Below are 19,507 nucleotides of genomic sequence, written 5' to 3' on the forward strand. Positions count from 1 at the left end.
CAGTCTTTAATCTAGTCGGTTTTTATTCTATAGCTATTAAACAATAAAGACAACTTTAGTTGACAACTTAGGTCAACAGTGGCAACAATTGGTAAACAAAAAAAAAATGATAGTCCCCAAGACGGCGACAACGCAACGCGTCAAAACACCGCGTCTGACGCACCGCGACAGAGCAATGTGGCTCTCACCGGTAAAGACTGTACGCGGATGCCGGGAATTGCACCATAAACAACAAATTACACCAGATAAAGGATAACATTGTGCTTGACCAAGTTTAGAATCGGCTGCAGAACTCGAAAACCACCTAATAAAAGTAAAAAAAAAAAACAATGGATTGCACCCTAGGATGCGGATTACAGAAGTAAAAAAAATAGCAGAAAGTGTGAGATAATATTACCTTCTCTCAACTCTTTTTACCTCTTACGAATTTAAGGTCAAGTCACGTGCTCTGACGCGAGTTTAACAAAAAATGCATAACGCTGTTGAAAACTTTTAAGCTTAAATATATATTTATTTGTAAGACTTATAATAATTGTAATGCTCTAAAGTTAAATGTACTTATTGCGTTTTTTAATCAATTTTTCATTGTTACAGGTGCACTGTTCATCGATTTGGACCTACAATGGATTGAAGTGATATTAGTGACAAATGAAATGTGACAGAGTGTTGGTATTAGTATACTTGGAAGCTCAAACAGCGGTAGGTGACAGACGGGCGAAGGCTGTGAATAGGCAGATAGATGATACGAAATGTGACAGTGCTACAATACTATGCTAACTGCTAAGTAGTAGTAAATGTAGTGACAAGTAGGTAGGAGAAGTGACTAGGGACAATCGAATTTTTGATGTGTCGTGTTGTTATGGTACCAGTGACTATTAAAATGAAACTATAGGTGGTGGTGGTAAAGAAGTACAAATAGGGTCGGTGAAACTCGTGACGGTGGTAGAGATATAGTGGTGTTACGGTGATACGGTGGTACTATTCTACCATCAGCAATTAGGGACTGTGCTAAGTGAAACTCTGACGGTGCTAAGTGGTACTGTGGTATAGTGGTACTCTGGGACTACCACTGGGATACAGTGGTATAGCGGTGGTGCTCTGGAACTGCCATCACCGACAGTGATGTCGGCGTGCGTGGTGGAGGAGGGTCGGGAGGAGGGGGGTGGCGTGGACGAGGTGCCGGAGCGGCCGCGTCGGGAGGTGCTGCTCAGCGCGCGGGGCCGCCGCGCCTGCTCCGAGCAGGGCCCGCATGCGCCGCATCTACGTGAGTATAATGCTAGAATATATGATATACAAGGTGTTTCCCTTATACAATAGAGATCAGTCTGAAAGTAAAAGAAAGAAAGCAGCGCCGAAAGAGCATTTTTTTGGGTGATTTGTATGGGCAAGCACTCGGGCGTCATGAATTTTTTTATACAAATGTGAAAAAAGTTACTCTTTCAGTGCTGCTACTTTCACAGCGAACTCTATATACCCATAGACACTCTACAGTATTATCACTTAGTTTTGTAACATCCTGTAGTTAAAACCATGAGGCAAAACTTTAAATATTCTATTTCTTCGCATCCGCTGTTTATTTTTGTCGATGAAAAAAACTTGTGTGCAACGAATACTGAGTACTGATTATGTTCGTACTGCGCGGTTCCAAATCCTTAGCAAACGGGTAGCATAACTTTTGAAACGTTCGTAAATCGTAGCACGTTTCACGAATTTTACTATAGATATAAAATTCCCTCTATAAATATTAAGTGAGATAATATTATATTTCATACTAGAAATCACAAGTAATTTCACCAAAAACTGTGTATAACAACAATTTTTTGTTAATTTTCCGTCTAGATCCATATTATGACTTAGTGTAATAAATAGATAGATCCCTTAATTTCTACTTAGCTAAATAAACAGGCGAACTTGCTTGTTGAAAATAAATGCCTGAAATTGAATACAAGAAGGTAACCACTGGAATAATAGAGTATATTAGACACTGTTGTTCATCGTCTTATTGAATTGTTGTAGTAACTAGGACTGGCATAATTGGAGTTTTATGGCAGTATTAAAGAGCAGTTCCGTGTCGCCCTTCACAGATAAATTATCGCGCACTACTGATTTACGAATATTGCATTGTATGGTCGCTGACAGAGTCCATGTACCATAATTAGGTCTAATAACCACAGAAACACGGGATAAAAGTGATAAACCGTGTTTTTCGCTAAATTTACAATCATTATATTGGCTAAACAGCCTTGTCATTAATACGCTCAACATTCTGTAAATTTATAATATGTAGGTGTAGGTGTACTGGGCACGCTTTAATTTGAGAGTCAAATTATTGAGCTCTCTTTCTGCACTGTTAAACATTTGAATCCTAGACTTTATTTATCCTAATATATATTAAATATTAATTAATTTCAAGGATAACGAACAACTTAGTAATTAAAATGTTGTATATAAAATTACACATAAATAATTGCCGTAAGTTTCTGTCAAACGTTTACAACATTAATTTATAACTAAGTTGTAGGAAAAAATATTGAGGTGGTATAAGTGCTAAACATTTTATTTTTGAATAATTTCCTGATACAGTATTTTCTGAAACTGATTAGTTCTGCCATGAATTCAATATACATTTTATATACCATAGAATACTATAATTATAAAATAACAAAGCTAACTAGTCTATCGTTAGTATACAATGTGTCCCGACACCGGTGTCCGATCCTTTTCTGCCAGTTTACAATTACAGTGAGGAAGAGAAAAAAATTGAGAGCCAATTTGTCAATTAAATATGCCATACACACTGACCTCTGTATTATAGAGGTCAGTGGCATACATCATAACATTAAACGATCGGGCACCGGTGTTGGGACACATTGTATAAGAGGGTTTATAACAATACCTAGTTACTAATCTAACACTGATTTAGATAACATACTCAGTACTCACACCTAATATTTACAGGAAGTATGTACCTGGTTCTCATTAATGATGTTATTATGTCCTCGTGAGTGTTGATCAGTACACATAATAATAGATGACAATGTAATTGCACCGTGTGCTAGTATGTTGTGTATTTAATTAAAAACTCCACACTTAAAGCACGCTGAAGAAAATTATAGTTCCATAAAATAAAATATAATATTATACAAAATACAAAAGGAAACGATACTGTATTAAATTGTTTTTATTGCAGAGTAATAAAACAAAGTATTATTATTCATGTGTTGTATCTTTATGGACAGCTTTTTGAATACGTAATGTTTTACAATGTTTTAAATAGAGGCTTATCACGCAAACTCAGGGTTTAAAATTAAAATGTTTGCTTTAAATTACTGGCTTATATTTTATACGTTGACATTGAATTTATTTTATCATATGTTCCATAGTAACACTCTTAGTATATAATAGTCAATTTAAATGTACATTTTTTCTTCACTAAGTTATAGTGACCACATTTTCGGTGAAAAGTTGCTCGCAGTGTCGCTCGTCCCCGAGCGACCCTTTTCGCCCTAAAATGTTTCGTCGGCTTAAGTGTTCTGTTAATTTATTTGAGGTCAATTAATATCTCATGAAAATATATTACGACGGTCAGAATTTGGTACAAAAATGCGCGTAAATCTTCCAAGGAGATTAATCTTTGTGGAATCAATGTTTCATGGTTAGGCGTTCTTTGTGCATAGAGGTAATTTATGTAAAGTTACCTTTTCGTTATTGAATCGTTTAATTCTGGAAGTAGAGTAAAAACTTTGGTTAGGTTTAACGGAATAGAATAGTTACTGCATTATTTTGTAACCAATTCGGAAATAAAGCATACCTAATATTTAATTTCATGTAGTAGACTGTAGAGGTTATATAAGAAGCTAAATGTCGAAACTATCGGGTTGTTTAAATCAAGTAGATAATATATTATTCATGTGCCAGTCACATGGATACAAAATATGTAAATTCCGGTCCTTCCCAGCGCAGTCATAAACCGTAGAACTCTTTCGTCAAGACAGCGACGTCAGCACATTATTTCAGTCCAGTAAGTACGTTGGAAGTGTCAGCTACTTTACATAAATATACTGCCTCACCCCGATTCTGTCTGTTGCCGATTTTAGTGTCTGCCATACACGCTACGGTCTACCGGAGAGGTCCACCTGTTTGCACTGCGCAGGTAGACCGGAATGTGTGTGGGCTTATGCCTTATTTTCGACATAATATTATTACAAATGAGCAAAATAACATTATATTATATTTTCTTTAAGGGTTAACTTACACCCAGACTAGCGCGGTTCTGGATTTGCATCCGTAGCAGGAGTCTGTTTATATACCACAGTAATTATTTGCCTTCAGTCCTCTAAAGTAGTTTCTTGTATTTCAATCCACAGAGTCACACGGGACGTCGCACCTATGGGGCTCTAACAGCTCCAAGAAGGGCTGGAGTCGCAAGCGCACGTCGGCGCCGCAGATGGGCAACACGCAGGGCTCCATGCCGCGCCTCGGCCTCGTGCTGCGCTCGCGCCGCAGCTGGCCCGTCGCACCGCAGTCGTATCGCAGGTCAGTCACTTCGGCCACCACCAGTAGGTACACTGCAAACTGCGAAAAACCTATAAACTCTACTGCTTTCCGGACCAATACGACCTGCAGAAGAAAGCGTATTTAATCTTGAATGGCTCTTCTAATATTGCGAGTGTCCATGGGTGACGGTAGTTGTTTTCCATCAGGTGACCTGTTTGCCGGTTTGCCCCCTTTTTTATAAAAAAAAGGGCTGAAAGAATTATTTTTCGCGGTTCGCACCGTCAGTGTACTAACAGCATAAATGCGGTTTTGCCCTACGTCCAATCCGAACTTGAGATTAACGCATGACGGAGAGAAGTGAGGTTTACGAGTAGAATTCCCGATAAGTGCGTGAGTTATCATAGAAATAGTTCTGCATCTACTCCGTACCGTATTTTTACGGATTCATTACGGACGTAGTGCGAAATCGCTCTTACTATTTTTTATCAAAGCATACTTAGGCCGGTATAAATATAGTCAGTACTCAAGATGCATCTCGGTCTCAAGACGCGGTTCGGCTCTATGATTGGTCCAAATTTTGACAGTCAACCAATCACAGAGCCTGAACCGTGTCTTGAGACCGAGATGCATCTTGAGTACCGACTATTGATACCGGCCTTAGATGGGAATAGAATAAAGTGGGAGGCGTAGGATAGCCATGCTTCGGCACGAATGGGCCGGCTCGACCGGATAAATACCACGTTCTCACAGAAAACCGGCGTGAAACAGCGCTTGCGCTGTGCTTCCCTCCGCCTATTACCCTATTCCCTCTTAAAAGGTCAGAAACGCACCTGCAGCTCTTCTGATGCTGCGAGTGTCCATGGGCGACGGAAGTTGCTTTCCATCAGGTGACCCGTTTGCTCGTTTGCCCCCTTATTTCATTAAAAAAAAAAACAAGTGAAATTGTCGTTATTTCGTACTTTCGGTAAGACTAACATGAATGCTCAACACTTTTAAAACTATTTTGGCCTCGTGCCTTGCCGTACCGAAGGCACGATATTTACCTCTAATTTTTAGTCATGCGAACTCGTCTGGTAAAGTTTTTAATAATATATGTAGTCTATTTCGTTCTTTAATGAACAGTAGAAGTATTTAAAGCATATGTTAGAAACTACTCAAAAACCTTCAGAAAAGTTTGTAAAGCTGCTAAAGCCCTATATATAAAAAATAAAATTAAAAACTCTAAAAATAAAATCAAAACAACATGGCAGGTAATAGCGGGTGAGACTGGAAATGTCACCTGTCGTAGCTCTGATTTTGAACTATACTTTGAAAATAAAAAGATTACTAATGATCAAGAAGTTGCGACGGTCTTTGAAAAGTTTTTTGCTGACATTCCGGTCTCAACGACAAAAAATTTAAATTCTTCGTCTGAAGCTGCCGAAAAGCTACTCAGAGACAATGTAAAGGAATGTGATGTCAATTTTAAGTTTAGAGAAATTAACCCCAGAGATATTATTGATACCTTTAAATTGTTGAGTATCAAAAATACTGCTGATCTCTGGGGCATGTCCACAAAAATTATTAAATCAATAATTGACATCGTAGCTCCTCATTTAGCAATGATTTTCAATGACTGTATAAAAAATGGTGTTTTTTACCTGACTTAATGAAGCATAGCAAGATTGTTCCTTTATTCAAAGCCGGAACTAAATCGGATCCCACGAATTTCAGGCCTATATCAATTCTACCGACCTTTAGTAAAATATTTGAAAAAATTATTTTAAAACAATTACTAGTACATTTTAATTCTAATAATTTATTACATGATAATCAATACGGATTTACTAAGGGTCGATCCACAACGGATGCTGGTATAGGACTCCTTTGCAGTATTTTTGAGGCTTGGGAGGAGTCGCAGGATGCCTTAGGTGTTTTTTGCGATCTCTCCAAAGCCTTCGATTGTGTTGAGCATGCTACATTGATCAGGAAATTGCGCCACTACGGAATTAAAGACTCTGCTCTCAGCCTTTTGACTTCTTACCTTAAAAATAGGACTCAAAGGGTTGAGGTTAATAGTAAAAGGTCCAAAGGAACCAAAATAGAATTAGGTGTCCCACAGGGATCTATATTAGGCCCATTTCTTTTTCTCATCTATATAAATGACTTACCTTATCTAGTTAAGGATAATAATAATGAGATAGTGCTTTTTGCTGATGACACTTCACTTATTTTTAAAGTGAAGCGACAACAGTCGAACTACGACGAGGTAAACAGTGCTCTCTCAAAAATAGTACATTGGTTTAATGTTAATAACTTACTTTTAAATTCTAGTAAAACAAAATGTATAAAGTTTACTTTGCCCAATGTTAGGCAAGTCCAAACCAATGTAGTATTAAATGATGAGAAGATGAATTTGGTAGACAACACTGTATTCTTAGGTATTACACTTGATAGTAAATTACAGTGGGGTCCTCACATTGTTAATCTTGCAGGTAGGCTCAGTTCTGCAGCATATGCAGTCAGAAAAATTAGGGAAATTTCTGACGAAGATACGGCACGATTAGTATATTTTAGTTATTTTCATAGTAGGATGTCATATGGAATCCTTTTATGGGGAAACGCTGCCGACATTAATACAATATTTGTGCTGCAGAAGCGAGCCATACGTTCTATTTATAAAATGTCTGCTTTAGAATCTCTGAGAGATAAATTTAAAGAAATTGGTATTCTAACTGTTGCTTCTCAATACATTTTGGATAATGTAATATATGTTAGAAAAAATATAAGTAAATTTAAAGTTAAAAGTGACATTCACTCTAGGAATACTAGAAATAAGCACAAGCTAGATATGCCGGTGATCAGACTTAGTAAAGTCAGTAAATCTTTTAAAGGTCAATGTATACGCCTTTACAAGAAAATCCCAGAAAACGTTCAAAATCTTTCCATTAATAAATTTAAAAAAGTAGTTAAAGAACGTTTGTGTGCCAAAGCCTATTATAAGGTCAATGATTTCATAAACGATGGCACACCTTGGGAGTAGGATGGCTTCTTGCAAGGCTACTTCTTCATTATTATAGGACTTACAATTATGTATGTGGATATTGTATATAATATTTAGTTACAAAATTGTAAACTTTATTTTAAAAGATTAATTTTTTTCTCACTTTTTTTGGTAAAAAAGTGGGCCCCGTGCGAGTTTCTTACGCCGGTTCTTCTCGCCGGGTTAGTTCCCGAACCGGTGGTAGGCATCATGTAGGACTTTCTGAAAACATTTATTTTAAATTTATTCAGAAATAAAACAATTTTGATTTGATTTGATTTGATTTGAAGTACAAACTTTTTTCCATCCAATGAATCTATGAATAAATTAGGAGCCTATATTACATTTGCGAATTGTGAAGAACTTTTTTTAATCTAATTAAATAATTTACATTGAAAGGTACAAATTACTGAAACAGGCTGTTTTTGAATTGAAAAATATCATACAATTTTATAAAGAACCTGATTATTGCCGTAACTTACAGAAAAAGTGTAATAAAGTTATTAAATAATGTTAACAGGTTAAATGTTAAATTAATTAAGTTCAAAGTTGTTAAATGTGCAAAGATACAGAGTATAGTATAATATTATAATACATATTAATTAACTACAGGTACATTTGTCACCTCCCGACTATTTTAATAATATTAAATAAGTTTTAAGATATATTTTGTACTGTAAATCACTAAAAATAAAAATCAAAGTGTTAGAAACTATTGCAACTCTTCAACCCTTAGCAGTATTTGTTTAAAACTGTGTAATTTTGGAAACTAAAGTTCAAGCCAAGTGCAACTGTCAACGTCTGGACGAGTTCAAATTGGAGCTGGATTATTCTCGAGGACTGCCTAATCCCGGGGAGTATTGCTTTTAATTTTCATAGCAATTAGTCACCTTTTACAATTTCAACAACTACAAATCCACTTTACACCGCTCACACCCGTGAGCTACGTCCAAAATCACACTTGGCATAGTTTATTTCTCTCTTGGCTTGACGACTAGTGGAAGCGAAGTTGTAGATAAAAACAACAAGCCCAGACAAAACCAAAACTAATATTACTATACATACATTATACAAGCAAAAGGACATCCTCAATTATATTTAAAAATAAAGTTTCAAACCTTGATTTGTACAGTTATATTCAGGTTTAATAACTACTATTTAATCTGTCTATACTGTCTTCCATACTTTGTTCTTTGCTTATTCTTTATTATTAATCTTAAATCTTGCCTTTCAAATCTTTTGCTAACCTTTTCCCTCTAAAATTGACTGTACATGAGTTAAACTGAAATATTGAGGCTGGCTTTTGCATTGAAAGTAAAAGGTGATTTACACTATTTACAATAAAGCCGGTTAAGCCCTAACATATTATATTATAACTCATTTCAGTGCTCGGGGATGGATAGTAAAATGATGACTCGCTCGGCCGTGGCCCGTCGCACCGAGGAGCAACTTCGAGTAACCCTCATAGAATTAAAGCAATATAAAGAACAATGCCAAATGCTGTTAAGGGAAAGAGATGATAACGAAAAAGAAATAGAATCAGTAATACAAAAAAATCAGGATCTAAAATTAGAACTCAATAAGTTAAGTCTTGACTACGAGGACATTCTTACGAAAAACATTGAGTTACAGAATATTGTTGACGGCTTTGACCAATGCAGAGAGGAATATGAAGACTTTCTCAAGACCTCGGCTAACCTCAAAATCAAGCTGAGTAATGCCGAAGACTACATCTTAAAACTAGAAGAACAAATTCATGCTCAAAATTCCACCCAAACCCAAATCTTATATAATGAGCTTATTTGTGATAAAAGCAACTCTGCTTCTAACACTAAATCTTGTCAAAACATTTCTACAATTGATTTAACTAGTGATGATACCTTACCAATATGTACATTGAATAGTAAGAGGAAATTAAAGAAATATATTAAAATCAAAAAGTGTATTAAAAATTATTGTAAACTTTCAAAGAAAAATAAAAAATGTTTAAATAATTTATCAAAAGTTATAAATGAAAACAAACTCTTGAATAATAACTTACTAAAGTGTAATTTTGACATAGAGCAAATAAAATGTAACTATGAGGCTGATGTATGTAACCTACAGCAAGAAATTTCGATACTTCTTGACTCTTTGGATAATTTAAACAGAAAATATGCTTTGTCACAACAAGAAACGCAGAGGCATATATCAGCGATGAATGATTTACTTGAAGTGACTCGTTATAATGAGGAACGGGTTTACTCTTTATTGAGAGTCAACGGTTCCTCAGACAAAGTAAATCATTCTGTTTTGAATAGTATAACTGATATATGTTCCAGGCAGAAGGTACATACTGAATGCCCACAAATTGCTTTGTTCAGTGATGAATTAGGTAAGGACTTAGGTATTTATTTAAATAGGATGTGTATTGGACAATCATTTTCCAATTTCTGTATGCCTGGAGCTACTTATAGTGAAATAATGTGCAGGGCTTTGGCTATGACTTATTGTCCGAATACAACATTAATAGTTTTAGTTGGGAGGAAGGGAAAATTAAACAAAAAACAAATGACCGAATTTCTAGATAAATTATTTATTATTGAAAATATTAATAATGTTATCTTGTTTACTTTTCCCTATATACAAATGTTGCCAAAGAGATATAATAAAGAAAACTATTCTAGGTATCAACTGAACAGCCTAATGTATACTGCTGTAAATAATAATTGTATCATTTTAAATGACTCACATAAGCAATGTCAGGTTGTAGACATTAATAATTTAGATTTTAAGTTATCCACCATGACAAGAGATAAGTACTTCTTATCTAATTTTTATAAAAGACGAATAGCCAGGTTGCTATTTAACTTTTTAGATTTTAAACAAGCCAAGTGTTTGGCTTCAGAGACTACTGCTTCTATTGAGCAGAATTATACTAGTCATAATATTAACGAATTGGAATATGTTCCAAATATTTATTTAAATTAGATAATAAGACAATGGAGGACATCTCTTGCGGAAATAAATTTAGTATTGAAAATCCTACCAATAATTTGTTAGACTCAAATATATTAAGTAAGAATAAATGTAATTTGATTAATCTGGTGCATCAAAATTTACAAGGTATGGTAGGTAAAGAACTTGAAATTGAGTTATTTTTAAAGGAATTTAACATTGATATTATTTGTATATCTGAACACTGGTTCAGACAATATGAACTCACTTTCAATTTCAATAACCACCAGATAGCTAGTTCGTTCAGTAGAGAAAATGCCATTAGAGGCGGCTCTTTAATATTAATTAGAAATAATTTAAAATTTAAGGAACGTAAAGATATTGTGAGTCTCTCTATTGAACGAACAATTGAAGTAGCTTGCATAGAGCTAAGTCATCTTATTATTGTGGGTGTATACAGGCCTCCTTCAGGGTTATTTGATACCTTTGAACAAACTATGGAACAAATACTGTCAAAAATATGTGCATCTAACAAAAGGGTTATTATATGTGGAGACTTTAATATTAATTTATTGGATTTAAATTCCACAACTGTTAGATTCACATCTTTATTTAAATCATATAACCTTTGCAATTTGTTTCATGAACCTACAAGAGTCTGTGAGACCACAGCTACTTGTATTGATAACATATTTACAAATCTCATTCCCGATAAAAAAGAAATAATTAATAAGTTAAGCTCTGATCACTGTGGACAGTTAGCATCATTTAATGTCAATTGCGATAATAACGTAAAGGATAATCTTGTGTTTGTTCCTGTGACTACAAAACGTATTGAGCAATTTAGAAGTAAATTAAATTCAAATATTCAGTCATTGGGTAGATCAAATAGCTCAGATGAAGCTTTTAATAATTTGTTTAAGGTAATAAGAACACAATTTAATACAGTATTTACTTCTAAAACAGTTAGAAACGATAATAAAAAAACCAGATTTATTGAATGGGCAACTAAAGGAATTAAAATAAGTAGGCAAAGATTATATGAATTATATGATGAGAGGTGTAGCAACAGTAGTGAATCATTTAAAGCATATGTTAAAAATTATTCTAAAACCTTCAGAAAAGTTTGTAAAGCTGCTAAGGCTCTATATATCAAAAATAAAATTAAAAATTCTAAAAATAAAATCAAAACTACATGGAAGGTTATATCTGGTGAGACTGGAAACGTCACCTGTCGTAACACTGATTTTGAATTATACTTTGAAAATAAAAAGATTACAAATAATCTCGAAGTTGCGACGGTTTTTGAAAAGTTTTTTGCTGACATTCCGGTCTCAACTACAAAAAATCTAAATTCCTCACCAGAAGCTGCTGAAAAGCTACTCAGAGACAATGTAAAGGAATGTGATGTCAATTTCAAGTTTAGGGAAATTAGCCCTAGAGATATTATTGATACCTTTAAATTGTTGAATATTAAAAATACTACTGATCTCTGGGGCATGTCTACAAAAATTATTAAATCGATAATTGACATCATAGCTCCTCATCTGGCAATAATTTTCAATGACTGCATTAAGAGTGGTGTTTTTCCTGACTTAATGAAGCACAGTAAGGTCGTACCTTTATTTAAAGCGGGAATTAAATCAGATCCGACTAATTACCGGCCTATTTCGATTTTACCGACTCTTAGTAAAATATTTGAAAAAATAATTTTACAGCAATTACTGTTACATTTTAATTTAAATAATTTATTACACAATAACCAATACGGTTTTACTAAGGGTCGTTCCACAACGGATGCTGGTATAGGTCTTCTTTGTAGCATATTTGAAGCTTGGGAGGAGTCACAGGATGCCTTAGGTATTTTTTGTGACCTCTCTAAGGCATTTGACTGTGTCGAGCATGCTACTTTAGTCAAAAAATTGCACCACTATGGCATAAGGGACTCAGCACTCAGCCTTTTGACTTCTTACCTCAAAAATAGGACTCAAAGGGTTGAAGTTAATAGTAAAAGATCCAATGGGACCAAAATAGAATTAGGTGTACCACAGGGATCCATTTTAGGACCATTTCTTTTTCTCATCTACATTAATGACTTACCTTATCTAGTTAAGGATAATGAGATAGTACTTTTTGCTGATGACACTTCACTTATTTTTAAAGTGAAGCGACGGTAGTCAAATTACGACGAGGTAAATAGTGCTCTCTCAAAAATAGTACATTGGTTTAATGTTAATAACTTACTTTTAAACTCTAAGAAAACCAAATGTTTAAAATTTACTTTGCCCAATGTTAGGCAAGTTCAAACCAATTTACTATTAAATGATGAGAAAATGAATTTGGTGGACTCCACTGTATTCTTAGGCATTACATTAGATAGTAAATTACAGTGGGGTCCTCATATTGCTAATCTTGCAGGTAAGCTCAGTTCTGCAGCATATGCAGTCAGAAAAATTAGGGAAATTTCTGATGAAGACACGGCAAGACTAGTTTATTTTAGTTATTTTCACAGTAGAATGTCTTATGGTATCTTTTTATGGGGAAACGCTGCCGACATCAATACAATTTTTGTGCTGCAGAAGCGAGCTATACGCTCAATTTATAAAATGTCAGCTTTTGAATCTCTGAGAGAAAAGTTTAAAGAAATTGGTATTCTAACTGTTGCTTCTCAATACATTTTGGATAATGTATTGTATGTTAGAAAGAATTTAACTAAATTTAAAACTAAAAGTGATAGTCACGGTAGAAACACTAGAAATAGGCACAAGCTGGAAATACCAGTGATCAGACTTAGCAAAATAAGTAAATCTTTTAAAGGTCAATGTATACGCCTTTACAATAAAATCCCGGAAAACGTTCAAAATCTATCAATTAATAAATTTAAAAAAGTAATTAAAGAACGTTTGTGTGCCAAAGCCTACTATACGGTCAAAGATTTCCTAAACGATAGCACATCTTGGGAGTAGGATGGCTGCTTGCAAGGCTGCTTCTACATTTATTATATGTGACTTACAATTGTGTATTCATATTGTATAGATTAAGTTATTTACATTGTAAATTTTATTTTTTTAAAAGACAAATTTTCCACTTTTTTACTAAAAAGTGGCCCCGTGCGAGTTTCTTACGCCGGTTCTTCTCGCCGGGTTAGTTCCCGAACCGGTGGTAGGCAACATGTAGTTCAACATTCTGAAAATATTTGATTCAAATTTATTCAGAAATAAAACAATTTTTTATTTTTATTTTTTTTATTTTTTATATATGGGTAGTGCAGCGAAGGGCAAAGGGCATATTATAATATCTACTAGTTATAAGCCGAGCTTTGTGAGACTTGACTGACTGATAATAACACATCTACATATAAATAAAAAATTACTTCGTTAAAGCACAAATCAATAGACGTGATAGTTTTTCCGTAAAGTGTACCACAAAATGTAAAGATTGTGGGATATTAGTACTAGGGCTGGCTTCGCTCGCCCTGACTAGTGCGTTAAATTATCGTGAAAATTAAGCCATACTAAAATAGTATGTTATTGGAGTGTGGCTTGATTTTGGCGTTAAAGAAATAAATTATGATTATTTTGCGACGTATTTACCTCTTTCATAGATAATATTCGCTGCCCTACTCTCGTCATTTTCCATTAAACTTAGGCAGCTTTCTAAGTTTTAACCCTTGTGTCTCGACCAGTTTCAGTCTCTGGGGAACCAAAGCAACTTAGAGGACATTGTGACATAACTTTTATCTATTGGCAGGTCTTAAAATATATGGATTATAATATTTTCAAAAAACAACTTTTGCATCATTTTCAGTAATTTGTTATGACTCTTTCAATTTTAACTTACAACTTATTACAGTAGGCTTGCTTAGCGCTGATTGTAAAGCTTTGGGCTCAAATAGTATATAATATGCAACGATATTACCAGGTAGTCAATTTATTCTGCCGTATATAAAGCGCATTTTCATGGGTTGTTGGCCAAAAATATAGGTTCGCCAGTCGGATTTTAAAGCTTTCACAAATTCGAGCGCACGCGGTCTCATATGAATAAACTCATGTTATTTTCATGTAATAAAACCGATTACAATTTTTGTATTTGCGATTTTAGGAAATATTTTTAAATGCTGCTACTTTATTTCAAGATTTAGTTTGTCAGAATTTAAAAAAAAAAATGTGTTGGATTATTTAATATACTTAACAGATTTTCTCCAAATTTATCGATAGTGAAATCGAAACAACCATTTATTTAAATCAGTATTCAGTATCGAACTAAGAATTTACTTTATATGATGCAGTTTTAGAATAAACTCGTATTTTACTAAACTGAATTAAAATAAAATTCATTACAAAGAATCAAAGAAAGCGAAAGGAATTACTCGGGAAACCGATTGTAGATTTAATGTTTCCCCTCACATTTGTGCTGTCTATTTTTATCGCGATCAAATTTACTTACCAAGCTCGTACCTACTGAAATATTCTGAGGGGTCAGCTATTTTACTGATCGATTCACTAATAAATATTTAAACACGTTAAATACGAGTGTATCACCATAAGTACGTAAATGCTTTGCGTTAACATATCAAGCGAAGTCCAGTTGCGATACCATATAGAGCAGTGATCCCCAACCTTTTTTTCATACGGGCCACAAACATGTTTTGGTCTAGGTGTCGCAGGCCGCAACAAAAATTTTTTAGGGTTAAAAATAGCATTCTTCAAAATTAACGATTTAAGTGGGAAAAATTTAACGACTATCACGTACACTTTACGTTATTTTGTCGGTGGGCGTGAATTCCAAAATTGTTTAACATCACGCGGGCCACAAATACGGTCCTGGCGGGCCGCAGGTTGGGGATAGCGGATCTAGAGGGTAAGGCCAAGTTAGCCTCGAAGAAGCTTGGTGTTCTTAACAGAGCGAGACAGTATTTCAGTCCGGACCAACGACTATAACTCTACAAGGCGCAGTTTCGGCCTCATATGGAATACTCTTGTCATCTCTGGGCAGGGGGGCCAATTACCAACTGCTCCCTCTGGATCGTATCCAACGAAGAGCCGCTCGAATTGTTGACTGCCATAGTGTTTCAAACAGCTTGGGCCCCTTGGAATTACGCCGAGATGTAGCTTCACTCTGCATCCTCTATCGGTTGTATCACGGGGAGTGCTCTGAGGAATTGTTCGGAATCATACCACCTGCAACTTTTCGCCATCGCCCCACTCGAAAAACATACCACACCTTGATGAGTGGCAGTCTTCCACAGTGCGTTTTTCGCGTAACTTTCTGCCGCGCACTGTAAAACTCTGGAACGAACTGTCACCAGCAGTATTTCCGGACCTATACTTACGACCTGCACACCTTCAAGAAGAGAGCGTATTCCTTCTTAAAAGGCCGGCAACGCACCTGCAGCTCTTCTGATGTTGCGAGTGTCCATGGGCGACGGTAGTTGCTTTCCATCAGGTGACCCGTTAGCTCGTACGTATTATTTCATAAAAAATAGTAGTTGCAACGCTTCGAGTACAGTAAGACAAACATTTAATATAATTTCAAACGTTATGGAACTAAACAACATAAATATTTCAACGTGGAATAAGCGGATAATGCAAAGCTTCATTTCAAGTTCCGCAACATAAAAATGCTTCAGGGAGATTTGGACCATAAAAACGTATCAACAGAACGATTGTGGTTAGAGCTGCTCTGCCAGGTCGGAATGCCAATGTTCAGATTCCGTAATAAAACTATATCGTAGGCTTTTGGTGGATAAAACTTTGTTTGTATAAAGGAGTGAGCACACTGAGACGGGCCGTGCCGGGGCTCAGCGTGCCGGGGCGCATCGCAAAAATCCGCCTCCATACAATTTGTATGGAAGTGGATGCGCGTATCGCACACTGTGCCTGGGCGCATCGGCGCGGATTTTTGCTCCGCGGATTTCCGTAATGCGACACGGCCCGACAAAACTCGCTACGCCCCGGCAAGACCCGCTGCGCCCCGGCAAGCCTCGGCTCAAAATCCGTCAATGCGTTGCGCGCCGACCCGCCCCGGCACGCCCCGGCACAGTGAGCGTTAAAATCCGTCAATGCGATGCGACCCGACCCGGGAATAGTGTGCTATAACTCATTTTGCGCTGCGCTGCGCCCCGACCTGCTCCGGCACGCCCTGGCACGCGCCGACAAAGTGTGCGCGAACCTTTATTCTGTAATTAACTTTGTTTATATTATGTGTATGACTTAGTACAATAGCTTACCTAGTCTAATACCTAACTTGGACTAATACAAGTGAATAACTCTGAATATAATTAATTAACTTAATCGTGATGAGCTTAGAAGTCCAAACCACATCTTCTGAGACACGCCAACGCTTGCGAAATGTAATTAGTAATTACACGCGTACTAAATTCATACAATACATGCATATATTTGCAAACCAATTTATTCTATACAGTTAATAAGCATACAAAAATATAGCCTAGAATATTTATAGAAGAGAGATAACAGACACTAGGCAGACAGCCAGAAGTTGCGGTAGGTTATATCGTACCCGCAACTCTGCCTCAAGCGATGAGTGGAGCACCATGGGGTTTTAGTGGGTAGCAGGAGTCCCACATACCCCGGCCGATATCCCCAATTTGCCGGGGATGCGTAAAGCATTTCCCCATGTTAAAAAAGGCAGACAGCCAGAATACATTACGCTTGTACATTTTTAACAATAAAAGTTAACTATTATAGGCGTGCGGTGTAAGTTACAAGTCTCCAAACAATTTATTCAAGGTATTTACAAAGTTTTTCAATCTATCGCTTTCTTATTTCAAATTACGTATGTATTAATATTAAACGTTTATTTATGATATATCTCAACTTATTTCGATCTCGTTAAGTTGGTTTTCAAGTAATCTCTTGCGTATAAACCAATTTATTCTCGAGTAACAAGTTGGCTTTAACAAGTTTTTGATACTTTATTTTTTAAGTTAAAGTTTTTTAATATATTTTTTGGAGTCGTTTATTGAAGTGATTTTGTTATATTTGAGGCACAATGAATTCTGGGTCTGAATTTTTATTGCTTATGATTCGAAAAAACTAGCGACTTATGGCTTGCTTTATTACTACTACCTAGATTTCAAAGTACTCACTCAATAGTCAATAGTCAATACTTACTTTAAAGTCCTATTTTGCAAAATAACCAAAAAGCGATTTCGTAGATGAAAATACATCGCAAAATGAAGTGCCTATTATGATGAAGGTTTTAATTTAATGAAGTTAATTAATCTGATGGGCATCGACATTGATTGCGCTTCTCAATCTGCCGGGAATAGCCTCGTCAACGGGCCGCTAATGTTTATTTTAATCACTCGATTTCACTACTTTACGAGAACTACGTCGCTTTCAATTTATTACTATTAAGGTAAGTTCAGACTATGACCCAACGCGATGCGTTTGGATGAAGTTTAACTTGATAATTTTGTATAGCTTTTATCGTGGACTGTGAGCGCGCCGACCGAATATAATGTAACGAAAATAAACCTAACACCCACTCCGACTGACACAGCGGTGCGGCGGTGAAAGCTGTGCATCTTCTAACGTCGTCTAAGTTCGGCAGACTTCGGCACGATGTTTGTGTGCGGGCGACTAGACGTATGAGTGTAGACTAGCTGCTAACTGCAATAGCTTTACCGCGGCAATGCCCGAATGCGACACGAATTTTATTTAATTTTTTACTACATAATATAGGCCCCTCACAGATCGGGCAACTCAATATTCTAATTCTTAGTGAAAGTGTAGTTCAAACAGTGCTATTTTTCTCATGTAGCAGTGTTGGGACTTCCTAAAATATGACGAAGTGAATACATAAACAAATCTTCATAATGGGGCAAAAACTCTACATTCTACATATCGAATACGCAAAAAAGGGAAAACAAAAAGTTTTTACAAGGAAATATAAAGTGGGAATGATTTTTCCCGTGGCGACGTATTGTGGACGAGCTGTCGACGAACCTACGATGAATTCATAGCTATTAAATGATATTAATCCTTACGCCCTTGTTACAAGGTCCTATTGGCTGTAACATAATTTTGAACAGAATGTATGTTTTGTTTGGAGAGCCCTTCACACCCGAGACCCTACACGCACTTGAGTTTTTCTATATTTGTAACTAGGATTCTGCGATTTCTTGCGCGAGATGGACGGAAAAATCAATTATGTATCTTAGTAAGTATTAAAACTAATGTTTATATCTTCTTATATGAAAATAAAATCTAAGGAGTTTTCTAGATTAACCTGGTCTACCCCGTTAGTAAATACTAGCTACTAAATACTAGGTAAATACCTAACGTGAAATCTTAGGGTTGCTTCAGACCGCAACGCAACGCGTAGTTCATTTCTTTTATATGGATTTGATTTGATTTGATTGCAAGACGTTTCACGCAATTGAAATCTGTCAAATCCATACAAATTTATGCCGCGCCGCGCCTCGCCTCGTCGCGTTGCGGTCTGAATTGACCCTTATACTTACTTCGACTTTTTTCATATTATAATAACATTGTTAAAAATTAAAATATCTTAAATTCTTCTCTACAATTTGATTTTTATAAAAACTCATTAAATAGTTTGCCTCGAGGCTCGAGACGGCCTAAAACTTTCGCATTTCAACTTAAATAAGAATTTAACACGCCTCATCGTTAATGATAACAATGTTTACTTGAAAAAATTACAAGCCTTTTTTGAAATATTCAAGATTTTCAAGCGAGATTTTCAGCATAAGATATTCTGAATTAGAATGTTTAGCGATATTATCGCGAGCTATAAACTTCGTAGAAATGTGCTAAATACAGCAACGTATTACAAAGTAAACAATACGGATGTGCTACACACAGCATCTCTTTGTAGTTTGAAGTTGATTGTTTAGTAGTTTATGTGTATTAAACAAGCCACTTTTGTTTTATAGCTTGCTGCGTTTGATATTTTCAACCTGTTAGGCTACGCATAACTTTGAAACGAGCATGAGAACAATAATCATTATAACATGTCGTAAACCGGAGCAGATTTATTATATTTATATTGACAGCTAATAGC

General features: G+C 35.7%; 1 protein-coding gene across 1 annotated transcript; it reads left to right on the top strand.

The window, feature by feature from the left end:
* The first annotated feature begins 908 nt into the window (after positions 1-908).
* On the top strand, positions 909-9,858 carry LOC121731206. Its single transcript, XM_042120561.1, has 4 exons — positions 909-1,264; positions 4,368-4,536; positions 9,670-9,796; positions 9,841-9,858. The coding sequence occupies exons 1-4, from the start codon at positions 1,123-1,125 to the stop codon at positions 9,856-9,858; spliced, it is 456 nt and encodes a 151-aa protein (XP_041976495.1). The 5' UTR covers positions 909-1,122.
* The last annotated feature ends 9,649 nt before the right edge of the window (positions 9,859-19,507 follow it).

The sequence above is a fragment of the Aricia agestis genome, chromosome 10 (assembly GCF_905147365.1).
Source record: "Aricia agestis chromosome 10, ilAriAges1.1, whole genome shotgun sequence".
NCBI classification, from domain to species: Eukaryota; Metazoa; Arthropoda; class Insecta; order Lepidoptera; family Lycaenidae; genus Aricia; species Aricia agestis.